Source organism: Capra hircus, chromosome 29, assembly GCF_001704415.2.
Source record: "Capra hircus breed San Clemente chromosome 29, ASM170441v1, whole genome shotgun sequence".
Classification (NCBI taxonomy): domain Eukaryota; kingdom Metazoa; phylum Chordata; class Mammalia; order Artiodactyla; family Bovidae; genus Capra; species Capra hircus.
This window is the reverse complement of record NC_030836.1, coordinates 41,804,026-41,830,743: the sequence shown is the minus strand read 5'-3', so window position 1 is coordinate 41,830,743 and position 26,718 is coordinate 41,804,026. Positions and strand designations below refer to the sequence as shown.

General features: G+C 38.7%; 1 protein-coding gene across 1 annotated transcript in view; it reads right to left on the bottom strand.

Annotated features, from left to right (window-relative positions):
- LOC102189740 (solute carrier family 22 member 10) overlaps positions 1-26,718 on the bottom strand; it is an 86,636-nt gene that overhangs the window by 53,455 nt on the left and 6,463 nt on the right. The window contains exons 4-5 of the mRNA XM_005699807.3: positions 18,627-18,781; positions 18,360-18,528 (exon numbers count right to left, since the gene is read on the bottom strand). Coding sequence (XP_005699864.2) covers positions 18,360-18,528; positions 18,627-18,781 — 324 coding nt within the window. The remainder of the gene's footprint in view (positions 1-18,359; positions 18,529-18,626; positions 18,782-26,718) is intronic.

The following is a 26,718-nucleotide window of genomic DNA, read 5'->3' as shown; positions in this document are numbered from 1 at the left end:
TTTTTCAGATTCTTTTTTAACCATACTTTTAATTTTTTAAATCTGTCTCTACTTTTACTTTGGTTTTCTGTTCTGTTTTTGTTGGGGGGGGGGTGGTTCTTTTTGTTTTGTGGGGATTTCTTTTATTTAATATATATATATATCTTTTATATACTTCTATATTAACTTTGCTTTTCTGTTGTTTTTTATTTTATCATTTTTCCATTTGTTTTGTTTTCTTTGCTTTATTCCTCAGTTGGCACTCTGCTTTGGTTTTATTTTCTGTTTTGTATTTTTGTTAGTTTTGTTTTTAATTGGTTGATTTCATTTTGGGTTTCCTTTGTTTGTCTGGTTGCTGTCTTTTACTCTGCTCTCTTGGTTTTGTTTTGGTTTCTTGTGTATGTGTGTGTGTGTATGCGTGCATGTACACACACACACATGCATACACATGCTTTTATTTGCTTTGCTCTTGTTTCTGCTTTTTAGTTGCTTTAACATTTGTCTGGGTTTCTTTTTCTTTTTTATCCCTTTTATTACCATGATGAATGGCTTGTGGGGTATTGATTCCCTGACTGGAAGTCTGGCCTGAGCCTCTAGGGTGGAAGCACTGAGTCCAGGACACTGAACAAAAGATTCCTGGCCCCAGGGACTATTAATCAGTGAGAGCTCCCATAAAGGCCTCCATCCAAATCCAAGACCTAGTTCCATCCAAATCCAAGACCTAGTTCCACCCAACTGCCTGTAGCACCTAGTGCTGCACGCCTCATGCCAAACAATAAGCAAGATAGGAACACAAACCAAATCATCAGCAGACAAGCTACCTAAAGTCATACTAAGCTCACAGACTCCCCAAAACACACCATTTTACACAACCCTCCCATCAGAGGGAAAAGATTCAGCTCCACCCATCAGAATGCAGACACTTGTCCCTCTCTACACAAGCCACTAGACCAACCTCACCCTCTTGGGGGAAAGACCAAAAGCAAGAATTATAACCCTGCAGCCTGGGGAAAGGAAAACTTAAACACAGGAAGTTAGACAAGATTTTAACTTTTGGACTCAGAGGGAGAGGGAGAGGGTGGGATGATTTGGGAGAATGACATTCTAACATGCATACTATCATGTAAGAATTGAATCGCCAGTCTATGTCTGATGCAGGATACAGCATGCTTGGAGCTGGTGCATGGGGATGACCCAGAGAGATGTTATGGGGAGGGAGGTGGGAGGGGGGTTCATGTTTGGGAATGCATGTAAGAATTAAAGATTTTAAAATTTAAAAAAAATAAAAAAGAAAAAAAAAGATTTTAAAAAGAGAGAGAGAGAGAGAGAAATATTGTGCAGATTAAGGAGAAGGTAAAAACCCACAAGACCAAACAAACAAACAGGAAATAGAAAATCTACAAGAAAAATAATTCAGAGTAAGCCTAAGGATACTGGAGTGGGTAGCCTGTCCCTTCTCCAGGGGAACTTCCCAACCCAGGAATTGAACCAGGGTCTCCTGCATTGCAGGCAGATTCTTTACCAGCTGAGCTACTAGGGAAGCCCAGTGGTAGTAAAGATGATACAAAATCTCAGAAATTGAATGGAGCAAATGCGAGAAACACTTAGTAAGGACATAGAAGAAATAAAAGAATAAAAAAAATAAAGCAGTGATGAACAACACAAAAACTGAATTAAAAATACTCTAGAAGGAATCAACAGCAGAATAACTGAATCAGAAGAATGAATAAGTGAGCTGGAAGGTAGATTGCTGGAAATAACTGAAGCTGACTAGAATAAAAAGGAGAGTTAAAATAATTGAGGACAGTCTCAGACACCTCTGAGACAATATTAAATGCGCACAAATTATAGGGATCCCAGGGGAGAAAAGAGAGAGAGAGAGAGAAAGGGGTAAGAAAATATTTGAAGAGATTATAGTTGAGAACTACCCTAACAGGAGAAAGGAAATAGCCAATCAAGTCCGAGAAGCACAGAGACTTTGATACAGGATAAACTCAGTGGAGAAACATGACAGACACATATTAATCAAAATTTTTATAAAAATTAAACACAAAGAAAAATATTAAAGGCAGCAACGGTAAAGCAACAAATACTATACAAAGGAATCCCCATAAGGTTAAATCTGATCTTTCTGCAGAAACCTTGCAGGCCAGAAGGTAGTGGCAGAATATAATTAAAGTAATGAAAGGAAGAAAACTACAACCAAAAATACTCTACCCAGCAAGGATCTCATTCAAATTCAATGCAGAAATAAAAAATTTTACAGAGAAGTGAAAGTTAAGAGAATTCAGCAACATCAAACCAGCTTAACAATATATGATAAAGGAAATCCTCTAGGCAGGAAATATAAGAGAAAGAAAAGACCTACAGAAACATACCCAAGACAATTAAGAAAATGGTAATAAGAACAGAAATATTAATAATTACCTTAAATGTACATAGATTAAAAGCTCCAACCAAAAAATACAGATTGACTGAATGAATACAAAAATAAGACCCATATATAAGCTGTCTACAAGAGACCCACTTTAGACTAGGGACATGTATAGACTGAAAGCGAGGGGATGGAAAAAGATACTGCAAACAAAAATCACAGGGAAGCTGGAGTAGCAATACTCATATCAGACAAAATAGACTTTAGAATAAGGAGTGTTATAAGAGGCAAGGAAGGACAGTACATAATGACCAAGGGATCAATCCAAGAAGATAAAAGAATTGTAAATATTTATGCACCCAACAAAGGAGCACCTCAATATATAAAGTAAATGCTAACAGCCATAAAAGGGGAAATCAACAGTAACACAATAACAGTGGGGATTTTAACACCCTACTTACACCAATGAACAAATTATACAGAAAGAAAATTTATAAGGAAATGCAAGCCTTAGGTGACACATGAGGACAGATGGGCTTAACTGATATTTACATGGCATTCCATCCCAAATCAGCAGAATACACTTTCTTCTCAACTGCACATGACTCTCAAGGATAGATCAGATCTTGGGTCACAAAACAAACCTCCATAAATTTAAGAATATTGAAATCATATTGAGCATCTTTTCTGACCACAATGCTGAGATTAGATATCAATTACAGGGGAAAACTGTAAAAAACACAAACAAGTGGAGACTAAGCAATACACTTCTAACCAATGAAAAGATTACTAAGGCAACCAAAAAGAAAATAAAAAATACCCATAAACAAATGATAGCAAAAACACAGTGACCCAAAACCACAATTGGGTGGTTTTGTTCAGTTGCTCAGTCATGTCTGACTCTCTGTGACCCCATGGACTGTAGCTTGCCAGGCTTCCCTGTCCTTCACTGTCTCCTGGAGCTTGCTCAGACTCATGTTCATTGAGTCAGTGATGCCATCCAATCATCTCATCCTCTGTCCTCTGCTTTCAGCATCAGGGTCTTTTCTAATGAGTCAGCTCTTTGCATCAGGTTGCCAAAGTATTAGAGCTTCAGCTTCAGCATCAGTCCTTCCAATGAATATTCAGGACTGATTTCCTTTAGGATTGACTGATTTGATCTCCTTGCAGTCCAAGTGACTCTCAAGAATCTTCTCCAACACCATAATTTGAAGGCATCAATTCTTTGGTGCTCAGCTTTTTATGGCCCAACACTCACACCCATATGTGACTGCTGGAAAAACCATAGCTTTGACTAGATGGACCTTTGTTGGCAAAGTGCTGTCTATGCTTTTTAATACACTGTCTAGGTTTGTCATAGCTTTTCTTCCAAGGAGCAAGCCTCTTTTAATTTCATGGCTGCAGTCACCATCCACAGTGATTTTGGAGCCCAAGAAAATAAAATCTGTCACTGTTTCCATTTTTCCTCCATCTATTTGCCATGAAGTGATGGGATCAGATGCCATGATCTTAGTTTCTGTATGTTGAGGTTTTATGTTTCTTTGGGAGTGGGCGGTGGAGGTGGGGGGGAATGTTTAATACTGTTGAGAATTTTGAGGGAGGGTTTCAGATGGAAAAACAAGCACCAGTTCAGAAATGTCAAATTAAGGGCCAAGTCTAGTAATTCTCAAATTATAGTGAGCAGACATTTAATAAGGCAAGCTTGTTAAAAATGCAGATTTCTAGGCTCATCACTCTTAATCTAACTTGTCAGCTATAGTGTAGGCCCTAAGAATGTTGAGTTTTAAACCAGCTTTTAACTGTCCTCTTTCAAGAGGTTCTTTAGTTCCTCTTCACTTTCTGCCATTAGAGTGGTATCTTCTGAATATCTAAGGTACTTGATATTTCTCCTGGCAATCTTGATTCTAGCTTGAGCTTCATCCAACCCAGTGTTTTGGATGACATCATCTGCATATAAGTAAAATAAACAGGGTGACAATATATAGTCTTGGTATACTCCTTTCACAATTTGGAACCAGTCTGGTCTGGTTCTAACTGTTGCTTCTTGACCTGCAAACAGGTTTCTCAGGAGGTAGGTAAGGTGGTCTGTTATTCCCATTTCTTTAAGAATTTTCCGCAGTATGTTGTGATCCACACAGTCAAAGGGTTTAGCCTTTGAAGTCAAGGAAGCGGAAGTAGATGCTTTTCTGGAATTCTATTTCTTTTTCTAAGATCCAATGGATGTTGTCAATTTGATCTCTGGTTCCTCTGCCTTTTCTAAATCCAACTTGAACATCTGGAATTTCTTGGTTCACATACTGCTGCAGCCTAACTTGGAGAATTTTGAGCGTTACTTTGCTACCATGTGAGATGAGTGCAATTGTGCAGTAGTTTGAACATTCTTTGGCATTGCCTTTCTTTGGGATTGGAATGAAAACTGACCTTTTACAGTCCTATAGCCACTATAGAGTTTTCCAAATCTGCTGGCATATTGAGTGCAACATTTTCACAGCATCATTTTTAGGATTTGAAACAGCTCAACTGGAATTCCATCCCCCCCACTAACTTTGTTCATAGTCATGCTTTGTAAGGCCTGCTTGACTATGGACTTCAGGATGTCTGGCTGGACAGTCACTCATTCCAAGATGTGAGCAATCACATCATGGTTATCTGGATCAATAAGATCTTTTTTGTACAGTCCTTCTATGTATTCTTATCATCTCTTTTTAATATCTTCTGCTTCTTTTAGGTCCATACTCTTTCTGTCCTTTTTTGTGCTCATCTTTGCATGCAATGTTCCCCTGGTGTCTCTAATTTTCTTGAAGTGTCTCTAGTTTTTCCCATTCTCTTGTTTTCCTCTATTTATTTGCACTGATCACTTAGAAAGGCTTTCTTACCTCTCCTTGCTATTCTTTGGAACTCTGCATTCAGATGGATATATATTTACTTTTCTCCTTTGCTTTTGCTTATCTTCTTTTCTCAGCTGTTTGTAAGGCCTCCTCAGATAACCATTTTGCATTATTGCATTTCTTTTTCTTGGGGATGGTTTTGATCAGTGCCTCCCTACAATGTTATGAACCTCCATCCATAGATCTTCTGAAACTCTGTCTACCAGATCTAATCCCTGTAATCTATTTGTCACTTCCACTGTATAATGTAAAGGATTTGATTTAGGTCATACCTAAATGGCCTAGGGGTTTTCCCTACTTTCTTCTATTTAAATCTGAATTTTGCAGTAAGGAGTTCATGATCTGAGCCACAGTCAGCTCCCAGTCTTGTTTTTGCTGACTGTATAGAGCTTCTCCATCTTTGCCTACAAAGAATATAATCAATCTGATTTTGGTATTAACCATTGTGATGTCCATGTGTAAAGTCATCTCTTGTGTTGTTGGAAGAGGGTGTTCTCTATGACCAGTTCATTCTCTTGGCCAAACTCTGTTAGCCTTTGCCCTGCTTCATTTTGTACTCCAAGGCCAAACTTGCATGTTATTCCAGGTATTTCTTGACTTCCTATTTTTGCATTCTAGTCCTATATGATGAAAAGGACATCTTTTTTGGTATTAGTTCTAGAAGGTCTTGTAGATCTTCATAGAATTGTTCAACCTCAGCTTCTTCAGCATTAGTAGTTCAGACATAGACTTGGATTACTGTGATATTAAATGGTTTGCCTTGGAAACGAACAGAGATCATTTTGTAATTTTTTAGATTGCACCCAAGTACTGCATTTTGGACACTTTTGTTGACTATGAGGGTTACTCCATTTTTTTCTAAGGGATTCTTGCCAACAGTAGTAGATATAATGGTCATCTGAGTTAAATTCGCCCATTCTGGTCCATTTGGGTTCACTAATTCCTATAATTTTGATGTTCACTCTAGCCATCTCCTGTTTGACCACTTCAAATTTACCTTGATTCATGGACCTAACATTTCAGGTTCCTATGCAATATTGTACTTTATAGCACTGGACTTTACTTTCACCACCAGACACATCCACAACTAGGCATTGTTTCCACGTTGGCTCAACCTCTTCATTCCTTCTGGAGCTATTTCTCCACTCATTTCTAGCAGCACATTGTTCATCTACTGAATTGGGGAGTTCAACTTTAAATGTCATGTCTTTTTGCCTTTTCATACTGTTCATGGGGTTCTCAAGGCAAGAATGCTGAAATACTTTGCCATTCCCTTCTCAGTGGACCACATTTTGTCAGAACTCTCCACCATGACTTGCCCATCTTAAGTGACTCTACATGGCATGACTCATAGTTTCATTGAGTTAGACAAGACTGTGATCCATGTGGTCAATTTTGGTTAGTTTCCTGACACTGTGGTTTTCATTCTGTCTGCACTCTGATGGATGAGGATAAGAGGCTTGTGGAAGCTTCCTGATGGGAGGGACTGGCTGTGGGGAAATCTGGGTCTTGCATTCAAAACCGATAGAATGCAGCAAAAGCAGTTCTGAGAGTAAAGCTTATAGCAGTACAATTCTACCTCAAGAAACAAGAAAAATCTCAAATAAAGAACCTAATCTTACACCTAAAGCAATTAGAAAAAGAAGAATAAAAAGGGGCCAAAGTTAGTAGAAGGAAAGAAATCATAAAAATCAGAGCATAAATAAATGAAGAAAATACTAGTGATGATCAATAAAACTAAAAGCTGCTTTTTGAGAAAATAAACAAAAAGGATAAATCATTATCCAGACTCATCAAGAAAACAGGAAGAAGACTCAAATCAATAAAATTAGAAATGAAAAAGGAGAAGTTACAAGAGATACCACAAATATACAAAGGATCAAAAGAGACTACTATAAGCAACTATATGCCAATAAAATGGACAACCTGGAAGATACAGAAAACTCTTAGAAAAGTACAACTTTCCAAGCCTGAACCAGGAACAAATAGAAAACATGAACAGACCAGTCATAAGCACTGAAATTGAAACTGTGATCAAAAATCTTACAACAAACCAAAGTCCAGAGCCAGATGGTTTCACTGGTGATTTCTATTATATCATATGTCTAGAGAAGAGCTAACGTCTATCCTTCTCAAACACTTTCAAAAAAATTGCAGAGAGAGGAACACACCCAAACTCATTCTACAAGGCCATCATCACCCAGATACCAAAACCAGAAAAAGGCATCACACAAAAAAAGAAAATTACAGGGCAATATCACTGGTGAACATAGATGCAAAAATCCTCAACAGAATACTAGCAAAATGAATCTACCAGCACATTAAAAGGATCATACTATATGATCAAGTGGGGTTTATCCCAGGGATACAAGAATGCTTACATGGAAATCAATCAATGTGATACACCATAGTCACAAATTAAAGGATAAAAGCCATAAGACAGTTTCCATAGAAGCAAAAAAGTTTTTGACAAAATTCAACACCCGTTTATGATTAACTCCCTAGAAAGTGAGCATAGAAGGAACCTACCTCAACATAAAAAGGGCATATAGGAGAAATACACAGCACACATTATTTTCAATGGTGAAAAATTGAAAGCCTTTCCTCTAAGACCAGGAACAAAATAAGGACGTTCACTCTAGACACTACTGTTCAACATAGTTTTGGAAGTCCTAGCCACAGCAAGGACATCATGTGAAAAGCCTGGCTAGATGAATCACAAGCTGGAATCAAGATTGCCAGGAGAAATATCAATAACCTCAGATATGCAGATGACACCAAGCTAAGGGCAGAAAGTGAAGAGGAACTAAAGAGCCTTTTGATGAAGGTGAAAGAGGAGAATAAAAAAGCTGGCTTAAAGCTCAATATTTAAAAAACATGAATCTCCAGTCTAGGTTCAATGCAGGATAAAGGATGCTTGGGACTGGTGCACTGGGATGACCCAGAGAGATGGTATGGGGAGGGAGGTGGGAGCGGGGTTCAAGATTGGGAACACGTGTATACCTGTGGCAGATTCATGTTGATGTATGGCAAAACCAATACAGTATTGTAAAGTAAAATAAAGTAAAAAATAAATAAATAATTTATTACCATAAAAAAAAAAAATGAAGATCATAGCATTTGGTCCCATCACCAGTCCCAGTCTAAGAGAATAGAAAAAAAATATTGTAAATAGGTCAGATAGTTAATTAAATTAAAAAAATGTTTTGTTCATTAAAAAAATGTTTGTTAAAATTACTTAAGGAAAGAGAGACTGCTCAACATGTAATGTAAAGCACCAAATATACATGCCATTTTCACACTGGAGAAATCACGCTACTATTTCGGCAAACTTCTCTCTGAATATATTTGCTGTCTCTTTATTCAATTTTATCTGCAACATAGAAAATCAGTGAAAATCTACTGTAACCATATTAATTTCAAAGCCAAAAAACTGATGGTATATCTTTTTAAAATATTTGAGACAATATTTGATATTAAGGAAAATAATTTTCAAATAACTCTATTACCTCTAAACTAACAGCATGTACGAAGAAGGATAGCAAGAAAATACCTAAAACCCCTAGCTAAAAGTTCATTGTTATTCCCTATTCTTTCCTCCAGCCAGTTTTCATTTCAATCCTGAAGAAGGGCAATGTCAAAGAATGTTCAAACTATCATACAATTGCACTCACTTCACATGCTAGCAAGGTAATGCTCAAAGTCCTTCAACTTAGGCTTCAGCAGTATGTGAACTGAGAACTTTGAAATGTATTTACAAGTTGGGTTTAGAAAAGGCAGAGGAAGCAGAGATCAAATTGCCAACATCCACTGGATCATAGAGAAAGCAAAGGAGTTCCCGAAAAATATCTATTTCTGCCTCATTTATGCTAAAGTCTTTGACTGTGTGGATCACAGCGAACTATGGAAATTTTTTTGAGAGATGGGAGTACCAGACTACCTTACCTGTCCCTGAACCTGTATGCAGATCAAGAAGCAACAATTAGAATTGGACATGGAACAATGGACTGATTTGAAATTGGGAAAGGAGTATGTCAAGGCTATATATTGTCACTCTGCTTATTTAATTATATGCTGAGTAGATCATGCAAAATGCCAGGCTGGGTGAAGCACAAGTTGAAATCAAGATTGCCAGGAGAGATATCAAAACCTCATATATGCAGATGATACCACACTAAGGGCAGAAAGTGAAGAGGAACTAAAGAGCCTCTTGTTGAGGGTAAAAGAGGAGAGTTAAAAACCTGGCTTGAAACTCAACTTTCAAAAAACTCTTGGTATAGGATTTGTTTAGGCCTCACATGATGCCTGCCTTACCTTAAAGCTATTTACCACAGTTCGGTTAAATAGTGTGGAAGTCCTTTTGCAGTCTGATGTGCATGTCTTATGATCAGGATAGTTTTTCCACCTTACCTAGTTACCTACAAGCTGGTAGGAAATACAGTGAATTTACCCTAAAATGTCCAATCTGTATTGATGTATCTTGTCAGTCTTTTGATGTTGGTTTTCTAAAACAATCTGATCAATAAATCTTATCTAGATCTTTAAAAAATACAAAATCATGGCATCTTGTCCCGTCACTTCATGACAAATAGAAGGGGGAGAAGTGGAAGCGATGACAGATTTTATTTTCTTGGGTTCCAAAATCACTGTAGACCTTTGACTGCAACCATGAAATTAAAAGATACTAGCTACTTGAAAGGAAAGCTATGACAAACCTAGACAGCATATTAAAAATCAGAAATGGAGAGAGAGGGAAAGATGGCGGAGGAATAGGACGGGAAGATCACTTTCTCCCTCACAAATTCCTCAAAAGAACATTTCAACGCCGAGCAAACTCCACAAAACAACTTCTGTAGGCTGGCAGAGGACATCAGGCAACCAGAAAAGCAGACCATTGTCTTCAAAAACAGGTAGGGAAAAATATAAAAGACGAAAAAGGAGACAAAGGAGGTGGGGAGGGAGCTCTGTCCCGGGAAGGGAAGCCCGTCCCGGGAAGGGAATTTTAAGAAGAGAGGTTTCCAAACACCAGGAAACACTCTCCCTGCTGAGTCTGTGGCGAGCCTTGGAAACACAGAGGGCAACATAACAGGAAGGAAAAGTAGATAAATAATTAAAACCAACAGATTACAAGCCCAACAGTAACTCCCCCAGCGGAAAAGCAGCACAGACGCCTGCATCCGCCATTGGGAAGTGGGGGCAGGGCAGGGACGCGCGGGAGGCGCGGGCTGCAGAGCTTTGTAAGAATCGGGCAGGAACGCCCCACGCGCAACCAGAATGATCTAACTTGGGCTAGCAAACCAGACTGTGGGATAGCTACCACGCGAAAAGCTCGAACATAAGACACCGCCAGGACCGAGCACAGAACAAAGGACGGAACGGAAAAAGCCGGCTGCAGACCATTCCCCGCTGGGGACAGGCAGCCAGAGCCCTAAGGACTGGAAAGGGGCAATTGCAGACCCGGAGAGACTTTACGTACCTAACTGCAAGCAGGCTCCTTTGCTAAGACTTCTGGGGGTGCTGGACAGTCACAGTCTGCCTCACGGGGTGCGCCAGCGGTCCACCCAGAGAGCTGAGCAGCAGCGGCGGAAAAGGTGACAAGCCGCGGCGATCGTGCTCGCCAAACTCCTGAGCTACTCGGACCTGGGAAGGGCACAAAGCACAGTCCCAGCCGAATCTGTGCCTCTGAGGGCTGCCTGAGCGCCGAACCTGAGCGGCTTGGACCGGGGAAGTGCACGCAGCCTAGGGCCGGCCCCAGACAGTTCCCGGCTGAGCATCGTAGAGCCGGAGCGGTTTGTGCCCTGCGAGAAAGGACAGGTCAAGTGGGGCTGAGATGCTGTGTGCACACGACAGTGCTGTTTGTTTGCAGCATCCCCCCTCCCCACAGCGTGACTGAACTAGTGAGCCTAAAAAACCAGCAAACAGAAGAAGTTAAACAGAGGGAACCACCTTGGAAGTGAGCCCACAAGGCCCATAACATCAGAGAAGGGCTAGATATATTTTTAATATTTTTAAAATCATTCCTTTTTTTTTTTTTTTTTTGCTTTTTGCTTTTTTGTTTTTTTTTTCTTTTTTTTCTAGCTTTTTTTTAATTGTTAAGTCTTCTATTTCTCCTCTAATTTTTATTTCTATAACCTATTATTACTTTTTTTTTTTTTAAGGCAAACACCATATATACTCTTTGGATGGTTGTTGGTGTGTTTTTTTTTCTTTTGTTTGTTTGTTTTTTAATAATTTTTTTTCTTTCTTCCTTTTTCCTTCTGCTTTTCTTTAATATTGTATCTTTGAAAATCCAACCTCTACTCTAGATTTTTAATCTTTGCTCTTAGGTTTTTGTTGTCAATTTTGTACATTTAAAAACCCAAACTTCACTACCCAAGTTTACCTGAGAGCGAGATTACTGGCTTGACCACTCTCTCCTCTGGACTCTCCTTTTTCTCCACCAGGTGGCCTCTGTCTCTTTTCTCCCCCATCTCTTCTTTATCCAACTCTGTGAATCTCTGTGTGTTCCAGATGGTAGAGAACACCTAAGGAACTGGTTACTGGCAGGATTTGTCTCTCTCCTACTCATTCCTCTCTCTTATCCTCCTGGTCACCTCTGTCTACTTCCTCCCTCTCCTCTTCCCCGTATAACTCTGTAAATACCTCTGAGTGGTCCAGACTATAGAGCGCACATAAGGAAGTGACTACTGACTAGCTTGCTCTCTCCTCTCTTGATCTCACCGCATCTTATTCCAGTTACCTCTAACTACCCCCTCCATCTTCTCTTCTTGTAACTCAGTGAACCTCTCTGAGTGTCCCTCAATGTGGAGAAACTTTTCATCTTTAACCTAGATGTTTTATCATCGGTGCTGTATAGATGGAGAAGTCTAGAGACTACTGTAAAAATAAAACTGAAAACCAGAAGCAGGAGGCTTAAATCCAAAGCCTGAAAACATTAGAGAACTCTTGAATTCAGGGAACATTAAGCAATAGGAGCTCATCAAATGCCTTCATACCTACACCGAAACCAAGCTCCACCCAAGGGCCAACAAGTTCCAAAACAAGACATACCACACAAATTCTCCAGCAACACAGGAACACTCCCCTGAGCTTCAATATACAGGCAGCTCAAAATTATCCCAAAACCTTTGATGTCTCATAACCCATTACAGGTCACTCCACTGCACTCCAGAGAGAAGAAACCCAGCTCCACCCACCAAAACTCCAACACAAGCCTCCCTAACCAGGAAACCTTGACAAGCCACTGACAGAACCCCACCCAAAGTGAGGAAGCTCCATAATAAAGAGAACTCCACGAATTACCAGAATATAAAAAGGCCACCCCAAACGCAGCAATATAACCAAGATGAAGAGACAGAGGAATACTCAGCAGGTAAAGGAACAGGAGAGTTGCCCACCAAACCAAACAAAAGAGGAAGAAGTAGGGAATCTACCGGAGAAGGAATTCCGAATATTGATAGTGAAAATGATCCAAAATCTTGAAATCAAAATGGAAACACAGATAAATAGCCTAGAGACAAGGATTGAGAAGATGCAAGAAAGGTTTAACAAGGACCTAGAAGAAATAAAAAAAGAGTCAAAATATAATGAATAATGCAATAAATGAGATCAGAAACACTCTGGAGGCAACAAATAGTAGAATAACGGAGGCAGAAGATAGGATTAGTGAAATAGAAGATAGAATGGTAGAAATAAATGAATCAGAGAGGAAACAAGAAAAACGAATTAAAAGAAACGAGGACAATCTCAGAGACCTCCAGGACAATATGAAACGCTCCAACATTCGAATTATAGGAGTCCCAGAAGAAGAAGACAGAAAGAAAGATCATGAGAAAATCCTTGAGGAGATAATAGTTGAAAACTTCCCTAAAATGGGGAAGGAAATAATCACCCAAGTCCAAGAAACACAGAGAGTTCTAAATAGGATAAACCCAAGGCGAAACACCCCAAGACACATATTAATCAAATTAACAAAGATCAAGCACAAAGAACAAATATTGAAAGCAGCAAGGGAAAAACAACAAATAACACACAAGGGGATTCCCATAAGGATAACAGCTGATCTTTCAATAGAAACTCTTCAGGCCAGGAGGGAATGGCAAGACATACTTAAAGTGATGAAAGACAATAACCTACAGCCCAGATTACTGTATCAGCAAGGATCTCATTCAAATACGAAGGAGAAATCAAAAGCTTTACAGACAAGCAAAAGCTGAGAGAATTCAGCACCACCAAACCAGCTCTCCAACAAATTCTAAAGGATATCCTCTAGACAGGAAACATGAAAAGGGTGTATAAACCCGAACCCAAAACAATAAAGTAAATGGTAACAGGATCATACTTATCAATAATCACCTTAAACGTAAATGGGTTGAACGCCCCAACCAAAAGACAAAGACTGGCCGAATGGATACAAAAACAAGACCCCTCTATATGCTGCTTACAAGAGACCCACCTCAAAACAAGGGACACATACAGACTGAAAGTGAAGGGCTGGAAAAAGATATACCATGCAAACAAAGACCAAAAGAAAGCAGGAGTGGCAATACTCATATCCGATAAAATAGACTTTAAAACAAAGGCTGTGAAAAGAGACAAAGAAGGCCACTACATAATGATCAAAGGAACAATCCAAGAAGAAGATATAACAATTATAAATATATATGCACCCAATATAGGAGCACCGCAATATGTAAGACAAATGCTAACAAGTATGAAAGGGGAAATCAACAATAACACAATAATAGTGGGAGACTTTAATACCCCACTCACACCTATGGACAGATCAACTAAACAGAAAATTAACAAAGAAACGCAAACTTTAAATGATACATTAGATCAGTTAGACCTAATTGATATCTATAGGACATTTCACCCCAAAACAATGAATTTCACCTTTTTTTCAAGTGCTCATGGAACCTTCTCCAGGATAGATCACATCCTGGGCCATAAATCTAAACTTGATAAATTCAAAAAAATCAAAATCATTCCAAGCATCTTTTCTGACCATAATGCATTAAGATTAGATCTCAATTACAGGAGAAAAACTATTAAAAATTCCAACATATGGAGGTTGAACAACACACTTCTGAATAACCAACAAATCACAGAAGAAATCAAAAAAGAAATCAAAATATGCATAGAAACGAATGAAAATGAAAACACAACAACCCAAAACCTGTGGAACACTATAAAAGCAGTGCTAAGAGGAAAGTTCATAGCAATACAGGCATACCTCAAGAAACAAGAAAAAAGTCAAATAAATAACCTAACTCTACAACTAAAGCAACTAGAAAAGGAAGAGTTGGAGAACCCCAGAGTTAGTAGAAGGAAAGAAATCTTAAAAATTAAGGCAGAAATAAATGCAAAAGAAACAAAAGAGACCATAGCAAAAATCAACAAAGCCAAAAGCTGGTTCTTTGAAAGGATAAATAAAATTGACAAACCATTAGCCAGACTCATCAAGAAGCAAAGAGAGAAAAATCAAATCAATAAAATTAGAAATGAAAATGGAGAGATCACAACAGACAACACAGAAATACAAAGGATCATAAGAGACTACTATCAGCAATTGTATGCCAATAAAATGGACAACGTGGAAGAAATGGACAAATTCTTAGAAAAGTACAATTTTTCAAAACTGAACCAGGAAGAAATAGAAAATCTTAACAGACCCATCACAAGCACGGAAATTGAAACTGTAATCAGAAATCTTCCAGCAAACAAAAGCCCAGGTCCAGACGGCTTCACAGCTGAATTCTACCAAAAATTTCGAGAAGAGCTAACACCTATCCTCCTCAAACTCTTCCAGAAAATTGCAGAGGAAGGTAAACTTCCAAACTCATTCTATGAGGCCACCATCACCCTAATACCAAAACCTGACAAAGATGTCACAAAAAAAGAAAACTACAGGCCAATATCACTGATGAACATAGATGCAAAAATCCTCAACAAAATTCTAGCAATCAGAATCCAACAACACATTAAAAAGATCATACACCATGACCAAGTGGGCTTTATCCCAGGGATGCAAGGATTCTTCAATATCCGCAAATCAATCAATGTAATTCACCACATTAACAAATTGAAAAATAAAAACCATATGATTATCTCAATAGATGCAGAGAAGGCCTTTGACAAAATTCAGCATCCATTTATGATAAAAACTCTCCAGAAAGCAGGAATAGAAGGAACATACCTCAACATAATAAAAGCTATCTATGACAAACCCACAGCAAACATTATCCTCAATGGTGAAAAATTGAAAGCATTTCCCCTAAAGTCAGGAACAAGACAAGGGTGTCCACTTTCACCGCTACTATTCAACATAGTTCTGGAAGTTTTGGCCACAGCAATTAGAGCAGAAAAAGAAATAAAAGGAATCCAAATTGGAAAAGAAGAAGTAAAACTCTCACTGTTTGCAGATGACATGATCCTCTACATGGAAAACCCTAAAGACTCCACCAGAAAATTACTAGAGCTCATCAATGAATATAGTAAAGTTGCAGGATATAAAATCAACACACAGAAATCCCTTGCATTCCTATACACGAATAATGAGAAAGTAGAAAAAGAAATTAAGGAAACAATTCCATTCACCATTGCAACGAAAAGAATAAAATACTTAGGAATATATCTACCTAAAGAAACTAAAGACCTATATATAGAAAACTATAAAACACTGATGAAAGAAATCAAAGAGGACACTAATAGATGGAGAAATATACCATGTGCATGGATCGGAAGAATCAATATAGTGAAAATGAGTATACTACCCAAAGCAATTTACAAATTCAATGCAATCCCTATCAAGCTACCAGCAACATTTTTCACAGAACTAGAACAAATAATTTCAAGATTTGTATGGAAATACAAAAAACCTCGAATAGCCAAAGCAATCTTGAGAAAGAAGAATGGAACTGGAGGAATCAACTTGCCTGACTTCAGGCTCTACTACAAAGCCACAGTCATCAAGACAGTATGGTACTGGCACAAAGACAGACATATAGATCAATGGAACAAAATAGAAAGCCCAGAGATAAATCCACACACATATGGACACCTTATCTTTGACAAAGGAGGCAAGAATATACAATGGAGTAAAGACAATCTCTTTAACAAGTGGTGCTGGGAAAACTGGTCAATCACTTGTAAAAGAATGAAACTAGATCACTTTCTAACACCCCACACAAAAATAAACTCAAAATGGATTAAAGATCTAAATGTAAGACCAGAAACTATAAAACTCCTAGAGGAGAACATAGGCAAAACACTCTCAGACATAAATCACAGCAGGATCCTCTATGATCCACCTCCCAGAATTCTGGAAATAAAAGCAAAAATAAACAAATGGGATCTAATTAAAATTAAAAGCTTCTGCACAACAAAGGAAAATATAAGCAAGGTGAAAAGACAGCCTTCTGAATGGGAGAAAATAATAGCAAATGAAGCAACTGACAAACAACTAATCTCAAAAATATACAAACAACTTCTGCAGCTCAATTCCAGAAAAATAAACGACCCAATCAAAAAATGGGCCAAAGAACTAAATAGACATTTCTCCAAAGAAGACATACGGATGGCTAACAAACACATGAAAAGATGCTCAACATCACTCATTATTAGAGAAATGCAAATCAAAACCACAATGAGGTACCACTTCACACCAGTCAGAATGGCTGTGATCCAAAAATCTGCAAGCAATAAATGCTGGAGAGGGTGTGGAGAAAAGGGAACCCTTCTACACTGTTGGTGGGAATGCAAACTAGTACAGCCACTATGGAGAACAGTGTGGAGATTCCTTAAAAAATTGCAAATAGAACTACCTTATGACCCAGCAATCCCACTTCTGGGCATACACACCGAGGAAACCAGAATTGAAAGAGACACATGTACCCCAATGTTCATCGCAGCACTGTTTATAATAGCTAGGACATGGAAACAACCTAGATGTCCATCAGCAGATGAATGGATAAGAAAGCTGTGGTATATATACACAATGGAGTATTACTCAGCCATAAAAAAGAATTCATTTGAATCAGTTCTGATGAGATGGATGAAACTGGAGCCGATTATACAGAGTGAAGTAAGCCAGAAAGAAAAACACCAATACAGTATACTAACACATATATATGGAATTTAGGAAGATGGCAATGATGACCCTGTATGCAAGACAGGGAAAGAGACACAGATGTGTATAATGGACTTTTGGACTCAGAGGGAGGGAGAGGGTGGGATGATTTGGGAGAATGACATTCTAACATGTATACTATCATGTAAGAATTGAATCGCCAGTCTATGTCTGATGCAGGATACAGCATCTTGGAGCTGGTGCACGGGGATGACCCAGAGGGATGTTGTAGGGAGGGAGGTGGGAGCGGGTTCATGTTTGGGAACGCATGTAAGAATTAAAGATTTTTAAATTTAAAAAATAAAAAAATAAATAAAAATTAAAAAAAAATAAAAATCAGAAATGTCACTTTGCTGATAGAGGTCCATATAGTCAAAGTTATAGGTTTTCCAGTAATCACATGTGCATGTGAGAGCTGGACCATGAAGAAGGCTGAGCACCAAAGGAATTGATGCTTTTGAACTGTGGTGCTGGCGAAGGCTCTTGACAGTCCCTTGGACAGCAAGATCAAACCAGTCAATCCTAAAGAAAATCAACCCAAAATATTCATTGAAAGGACTGATGCTGAAGCTGAAGCTCCAATACTTTGGCCACCTGATGTGGAGAAATGATTCATTGGAAAAGACTTGGTACTCGGAAAGACTGAAGGCAAAGGAGAAGGAGGAGGCAGAGGATAAGATGGTTAGATAGCATCACTGACTCAATAGACATGAATTGGAGGAAACCCCAGAAGACAGTGGGAGGCAAAGGAGCCTAGCATGCTACAGTCTTTGAGGTTGCAAACAGTCAGACATGGCTTAGCAAATGAATGACAACAACAAATCTGCTCCTGGAATCTCAAATTGTATAGAATGAACAGATGAGAAATATGGGTTTTATATCCAAACAATAAGAAAGGGCCCAGGGAATAAGGAAGTCAATATATTACAATTCAATATGCATTTTCACCCCAGTTCCCTTAAGTCAGAGTGAGAGAGAAGACTTTTACCTTGAGGAGAGAAAGAAGCCAAAGAAAGGTACAGACACCACCAGCTGTAGGGTGCGCCACTCTCGAAAGACAAAAGCCAGTCCTCCCAGCATCATCTGTCCAATACTAAGGGCACAGGATACCAGTGTTATTACCATGGCTTTTGACTGGGATCTGGTCCACTCTGTAACTGAAAGAAACACAATTGAGGTAGTAATGTTAGAAGAAGAAATTTCAAGATCAAATTCAAGGTTTGGAAAATGGAGGAGATCAAAATTGTCAACTTACTGAGCATACCATTATTTGATATAACGACCACAGCAGAACAACCTGACCAGAAGCGTAGGGAGCAGTAAATGAGGAAGGTGGGAGCAAAGGCTGTGCAGGTCCCAGAGACGGCGAGCTGGAGCAAACAGCACCTGAGAATCAACTTCCGCCCAAACCTAAGAAACAGAAGGCAGTTAGAATAGGAAAGCAATGATAATTTGGGACAAAACATTAAGAAAGCAAAAGCATACACTGAAATGTAAAGAATGCTTTATCAAATGATTTTTTGTACCTGAACGCTTGAAAAATCAAGAGCTAAATCAGCAATGGAAATCTCCTCAAATAACATTCCTTGTCTACAATGTACACTAGCAATACTAAAACTTCATCCTCCAGTCACCAATGGACTCTGTCACCTAGCATATAAAGAGAACTACAGTGCTGGAAATTGTACCATACTATAAGCACATATTGTACTAACTTATGTATTTAACAAACTAGATAGTCTATCCAGTGTGTAGACCACAAGAGAGCTAAAAGTGTACTTGGGTCTCTAGGATCAAACAGATTAAGGCTAACTTATACAAAAGATTGGTGGGAAATGCAACAAAGTTGTAGGAGGTTTATGTAAGGACCACTCTTTGTTGAATCTGGATTTGTTAGTCTCAAGCAATATGCTTTTCTAGAACAGAATGTAAAAGCACTATAACACAGATAGAGGATATTATGTAAATCTCTCAGAGAAAAGAACTATGTAAGATGGAGAATGAACAGGAAAAGATGAAGGACAAAGAAGAAAAAATAAATGTTCTGTTTCATTGAAAGTCATGAAAACAGAGTCTTAGTGGAGACATCTAGGACTAAATAGGATATGCAAATCTATATATCCAGTAATAAAAACAGATAAACACATTTGGGATCAGGAATTCCTCTGCAATATTTAAACTATTCAAACAGTTCCTCTAAAACAACATAGGAACAAACACATCAAATAATCATATATGTAATCATTATCATAAAGAAAATAATTTAGAAAACACAAAATGACTTGATAGACAAAAACTGTAGCAATCATATCAAACTAATTTCAACTGATAGAAATTACCAAAATGGATTTCTTTGAAAACTTAATTTTTCTCTTTTGCTACATCGCAGGCATATTCTTTACCATCTGAGCCACCAGGGAAGCCCATCCTTCCCACAATAGTACTTAAATTATGAGAACCAATACAGCATTGTACAGTAATTAGCCTCCAATTAAAATACATAAATTTAAATTTTAAAAAACTAAATTGACAAAAAAAGATGTACAACACAAATAGCAATAATAATAAGCTGGAATATTTATACCAACATCAATAAATTTCAAAGCAAAATACATTTCCAGAAATAATAATGCTAAAGATGTCAAATGTATCTCTTTTAAAAAAAAAAAGGTTTTCTTTGATATGGACCATCTTTTAAAGTCTTTTATTGAATTTGTTAAAATATTGCTTCTGTTTTATGTTTTGGTTTTTAGGCTTCAAAGCATATGGGATCTTAATTTCCTGACCAGGGATCAAACTGACAACCCCTGCCCTGGAAGGTAAAGTCTTAACCACTGGGCTGCCAGGGAAGTCCTTATGCTATTTTCCCAATAGCACTTGCTGAGGATCGATCCATATATGGATGTAGTATTTTATGTGTTCAGGTAGGAGGGTCAATTACATATCCTCTTGAACTACCATCTCACTCTTATTTCTGATTTTTACTTTTTGTTATTCTAGTCACCCTAGTATGTTTGAACTGGTTTCAATTTAGATTTTTTATTTTTTTTTAATTTTTTTTTTAAGATTTAAAATGTTTTATTTTTATTTTTTTTAAATTTTAAAATCTTTAATTCTTACATGCGTAAATATAAATTTATTTCTTTTAATTGGAGGCTAATTACTTTACAATATTGTATTGGTTTTGCCATACAATTTAGATTTTTAAGTTGGAGTATAGTTGATTTACAACGTTGTGCTAGTTTCTGCTGTACAGCAATGTGAGTCAATTATACATAAACACGTCGTTGTTGTTCAGTTGCTAAGTCGAATTCAACTCTTTGTGACCCCATGGACTGCAGCACAACAGGCTTTCCTGTCCTTCATTATCTCCAAGAATTTGCTCAAACTCATGTCCATTGAGTCACTGATGCCATCCAACCATCTCATCCTCTGTTACTCCCTTCTCTTCCTGCCCTCAATCTTTTCCAGTATGAAGGTCTTTTCCAAAGACTCAGCTCTTCACATCAGGTGGCCAGTGTTGGAGCTTCAGCTTCAGCATTAGTCCTTCCAATGAATACTCAGGGTTGATTTCCTTTAGGATTGAGTGGTTTGATCTCCTTGCTGTCCAAGGGACTCTACTCTTTTCTAGGTTCTTTTCCCATATAGGTCATTACAGAGTACAGAGTAGATTTCCCTCTCTTATGTGTGTACATGTGTGTTAGTCACTCAGTTGTGTCCAACTCTTTGCGACCCAATGGATTGTAGCCCACCAAGCTCCTCTGTCCATGGGATTCCCCAGGCAAAAATCCTGGAGTGGGTTGCCATTCTCTTCTCCAACTCCCTCTGCTGTACAGTATGTCTTTCAGCTCACTTCAGTTCAGTCACTCAGCCATGTCTGACTCCTTGTGACCCCATGGACCAGAGCACGCCAGGCTTCCCTTTCCATCACCAACTCCCAGAGTTTACTCAAATTCATGTCCATTGAGTTGATGATGCCATCCAACCATCTCACCCTCTGTCATCCCCTTCTCCTCCCACCTTCAATCTTTTCCAGCATCAGGGTCTTTTCAAATGAATCAACTCTTTGCATCAGGTGGCCAAAGTATTGGAGTTTCAGCTTCAACATCAGTCCTTCCAATGAAAACTCAGGACTGATCTAGCAACTTATGCAACTCAATTCCAGAAAAATAAATGACCCAATCAAAAAATGGGCCAAAGAACTAAATAGACATTTCTCCAAAGAAGACATACGGATGGCTAACAAACACATGAAAAGATGCTCAACATCACTCATTATTAGAGAAATGCAAATCAAAACCATAATGAGGTACCACTTCACACCAGTCAGAATGGCTGCGATCCAAAAATCTGTAAGCAATAAATGCTGGAGAGGGTGTGGAGAAAAGGGAACCCTCCTACACTGTTGGTGGAAATGCAAACTAGTACAACCACTATGGAAAACAGTGTGGAGATCCTTAAAAAATTGCAAATAGAACTGCCATATGACCCAGCAATGCCACTTCTGGGCATACACACCGAGGAAACCAGAATTGAAAGAGACACATGTACCCCAATGTTCATCGCAGCACTGTTTATAATAGCCAGGACATGGAAACAACCTAGATGTCCATCAGCAGATGAATGGATAAGAAAGCAGTGGTACATATACACAATGGAGTATTACTCAGCCGTTAAAAAGAATACATTTGAATCAGTTCTGATGAGATGGATGAAACTGGAGCCGATTATACAGAGTGAAGTAAGCCAGAAAGAAAAACACCAATACAGTATACTAACACATATATATGGAATTTAGAGAGATGGCAATGATGACCCTGTATGCAAGACAGCAAAAAAGACACAGATGTGTATAGCGGACTTTTGGACTCAGAGGGAGAGGGAGAGGGTGGGATGATTTGGGAGAATGGCATTGAATCATGTATACTATCATGTAAGAATCGAATCACCAGTCTATGTCCGATGCAGGATACAGCATGCTTGGGGCTGGTGCACGGGGATGACCAAGAGGGATGTTGTGGGGAGGGAGGTGGAAGGGGGGTTCATGTTTGGGATCGCATGTACACCCGTGGTGGATTCATGTCAATGTATGGCAAAACCAATACAGTATTGTAAAGTAAAATAAAGTAACAATAAAAATTAAAAAAAAAAAAGAATGGACTGGTTGGATCTCCTTCCAGTCCAAGGGACTCGCAAGAGTCTTCTCCAACACCACAGTTCAAAAGCATCAATTCTTCGGTGCTCAGCTTTCTTCACAGTCCAACTCTCACATCCATATATGACCACTGGAAAAACCGTAGCCTTGGCGAGACAGACCTTTGTTGACAAAGTAATGTCTCTGCTTTTTAATATGCTCTCTAGGCTGGTCACAGCTTACCTTCCAAGGAGTGTCTTTTAATTTCATGGCTGCAGTCACCATCTGCAGTGATTTTGGAGCCCAAGAAAAAATAAAGTCTGACACTGTTTCCACCGTTTCCCCATCTATTTCCCATGAAGTGATGGGACCAAATGCCATGATCTCAGTTTTCTGAATGTTGAGCTTTAAGCAAGCTTTTTAACTCTCCTCTTTCACTTTCATCAAGAGGCTCTTTAGTTCTTCTTCACTTTCTGCCATAATGGTGGTGTCACCTGCATATATGAGGTTACTGATATTTCTCCGGGCAATCTTGATTCCATCTTATGCTTCACCCAGCCCAGCGTTTCTCACAATGTACTCTGCATATATGTTAAATAAGCAGGGGGACAATATACAGCCTTGATGTACTCCTTTTCCTATTTGGAACCAGTCTGTTGTTCCATGTCCAGTTCTAACTGTTGCTTCCTGACCTGCGTACAGGTTTCTCAAGAGGCAGGTCAGGTGGTCTAGTATTCCCATCTCTTTCAGAACTTTTCACAGTTTATTGTGATCCACACAGTCAAAGGCTTTGTCATAGTCAATAAAGCAGAAATAGATGTTTTTCTGGAATTCTCTTGCTTTTTTGATGAGTAGGTCTTTATTAGTTATCTATATTATATATTGGGGTTTCAATATAGTTTTGATTGGCATGGCTTAATAAGTGATGCTGTTGTGCTTCTTTTCATGTGCTTCTTACAAGTTGTATATCTTCTTTGTAAACAATGTATCTATTTAAATCCATTGGTAGTTTGTCCACTTTATTGAGGTATAATTGACAAAAGCAAATAAAATTGCATATATGTACCTCATGCGAAGAGTTGACTCATTGGAAAAGACTCTGATGCTGGGAGGGATTGGGGGCAGAAGGAGAAGGAGACAACAGAGGATGAGATGGCTGGATGGCATCACCAACTCGATGGACATGAGTTTGGGTGAACTCCAGGAGTTGGTGATGGACAGGGAGGCCTAGCATGCTGCAATTCATGGGGTCTCAAAGAGTTGGACATGAACTGAACTGAAGATGTTCAGTGTGATGATTTGATATATGTATATTGTGAAGCAATCACTTCAACCAAGCTTATTAACATACCCATCATGTTACAGATACAATTTTTGTGTGAGAGAGAGCATTTGTCTAGTCTCTTGCAAGTTCTGAGTATACAGTAAATTATTAACTATACCTACTCATTGAAAAAGACCCTGATGCTGAGAAAGATTGAAGGCAAAAGGAAAGGGAGAGGCAAAGGATGAGATGGTTAGATAGCATCATCTACTCAGTGGACATGAATCTGAGCAAACTCCAGGAGACAGGGAAGGACATGGGAGCCAAGCATGGTGTAGTCCGTGGGGTCACAAAGAGTTAGACACAACTTAGTGACTGAAAAACAACAACTGTGCCATACATGACCAGGATATATTCATCTTGCAAGACTGAAACTTTATACCCTTTGACCAACATCTCCCCATTTCTCTCACCTCCAAAATCTTGACAATCACTTCTCTGCATTAACTTCCTCAGATTCAAGTATTTCATAATCTACATATAAGCTAGTCATGCAGATTGTGTTGTGTGTCATGTTTATTCATGTAGTATAATAATTTATTTATTCATGTTACTACAGTTGATAAGATTTCCAATGAATCACAGCCTTGTTATGGTGAAGGTGCTTGTGTGACTCAGTGAAACTAGGAGCCATGTCATGCAGGGCCACCAAAGACTGATGAGTCATAGTAAAGAGTTCTGGCAAAACATGGTCCACTGGAGGAGGTAATGGCAAACCACTCCAGTATTCTTGCCGCAAGAACCCCATGAGCATTATGAAAACATAAAAATATATGACTCCAGAAGATGAGCCCCCAGGTCAGAAGATGTCCAATATGATACTAGGAAAGAACGAAGGGCAATAACAAAGAGCTCCAGAAAGAATTAAACAACTGGGCCAAAGCTCAAATGAAACTCAGCTGTGGATGTGTCTGGTGGTAAAAACAAAGTCTGATGCTCTAAAGAACAACATAATATAGGAACCTGGAATGTTAGGCTCATGAATCAAGGCAAATTGGACATGGTCAAGCAGAAGATGGCATCAGTGAACTAAAATGGATGGAAATGGGAGAATTTAATTCAGATGGCAATTTTATCTACTACTGTGGACAAGAATCCCTTAGAAGGTATGGAGGAGCCCTCACAGTTAAATAGTCCAAAATGCAGTATGTGTGTGCAATTTCGAAAGCAATGAAATGACCTCCGTTGTTGCCAAGGCAAACCATTCAACATCACAGTAATCCAAGTCTATGCCCCAACTACTGATGCTGAAGAAACTGAAGTTGACTGGTTCTATGAAAACTTACAGCATCTTCTAGAACAAACACAGAAAAGGATGTCCTTTCCATCATAGGGGATTGGAATGCAAGGAAGTCAAGAGATACTTGGAGTAACAGGCAAGTTTGGCCGTGGAGTACAAAATGAGGCAGATAAAAGGCTAACAGAGTTTTGTCAAGAGAATACACTGGTCATAGCAAATATCTCATCATGCATGATGCTGAATATTTTCAATTTTTTAACCATCCATTGATATGATCCTGTATTCTGTTAATATGCTATATCATGTTGAATGGTTTGCATGTTTTGAACCATTCTTGCATCCTTGGGGTAAAAACCACTTGTTCATGATATAAAATGCTTTTACTGTGTCATTGAATTTGGTTTATTAGCATTTTAATGAGGATTTTTGCATCTATGTTTACCATTGATATTGTCCTATAGCTTTACTTCCCTGTCTTTTCATTATAGTATCAGTAGGATGCTGGCCTAATAAATGAATTTTAAAATATTATCCTATCTTCTATTTGTATGGATAAATTTAAGATGGGTTGGTATTGATTCTACTTTAAATGTTTGGTAGGACCACAGGACAGGAAAAGGTCAATTTTCATTTCAATCCCAAAGAGAAGTGCCAAAGAATGTTCAATGTGCGTGCTAAATCACTTCAGTCATGTCCAACTCTTTGCAACCCTGTGGACTGTAGCCCACCATGATCATCTATCCAGGCCTGTGATTCTCCAGGCAAGAATACTAGAGTGAGTTGCCATGATCTCAATCTTTCCAACACAGAAATCAAACCAGCATATCCTGTGGCTCCTGATTTGTAGGCGAATTCTTTATCACTGAGTTACCAGGGAAGCCCAAGAATGTTCAGACTACTGGACAATTGTGTTCTTTTCTCATGCTAGTAAGGCTATGCTCAAAATCCTTCAAGTTAGGCTTCAGCAATGTGTGGACCGAGAACTTCCAGATGTACAAGCTGAGTTTAGAAAAGGCAGAAGAATCAGAAATCAAATTGCCAACATCCATTGGATCATAGAGAAAGCAAGGGAGTTCCAGAAAAACATCTACTTCTGCTCCACGGACTATTCTAAAGCCTCTGACTGTATGGGTCACAACAAACTGTGGGAAAATGTTAAAAAGATGGGAACACCAGACCACTCTACCTGTCTCCTGAGAAACCTATGCGCAAGTTAAGAAGCAACAATTAGAACAAGACATGGAACAACGAACTGGTTCAAAATTGAGAAAGGAGTCCATCAAGGCTGTATACTGTCACCCTGTCTATTTAAGTTTATGCAGAGTATATCATTGAAAAGCCAGGCTTGATGAACCACAACCTGGAATCAAGACTGCCAGGAGAAATATCAACAACCTCAGATATGCAGATGATAGCACTCTAATGGCAGAAAGTGAAGAGGAACTAAGGAGCTTCTTGATGAGGGTGAAAGAGGAGAGTGAAAAAGGTGGCTTAAAACTCAACATTCACAAAACCAAGATCATGGCATCTGGTCCTATCACTTCATAGCAAATAGATGGGTAAGAAGTAGAAACAGTGACAGATTTTATCATCTTGGGCTCCAAAATCACAGCAGATGGTCCCTGAGGCCAAGAAATAAAAAGAAGTTT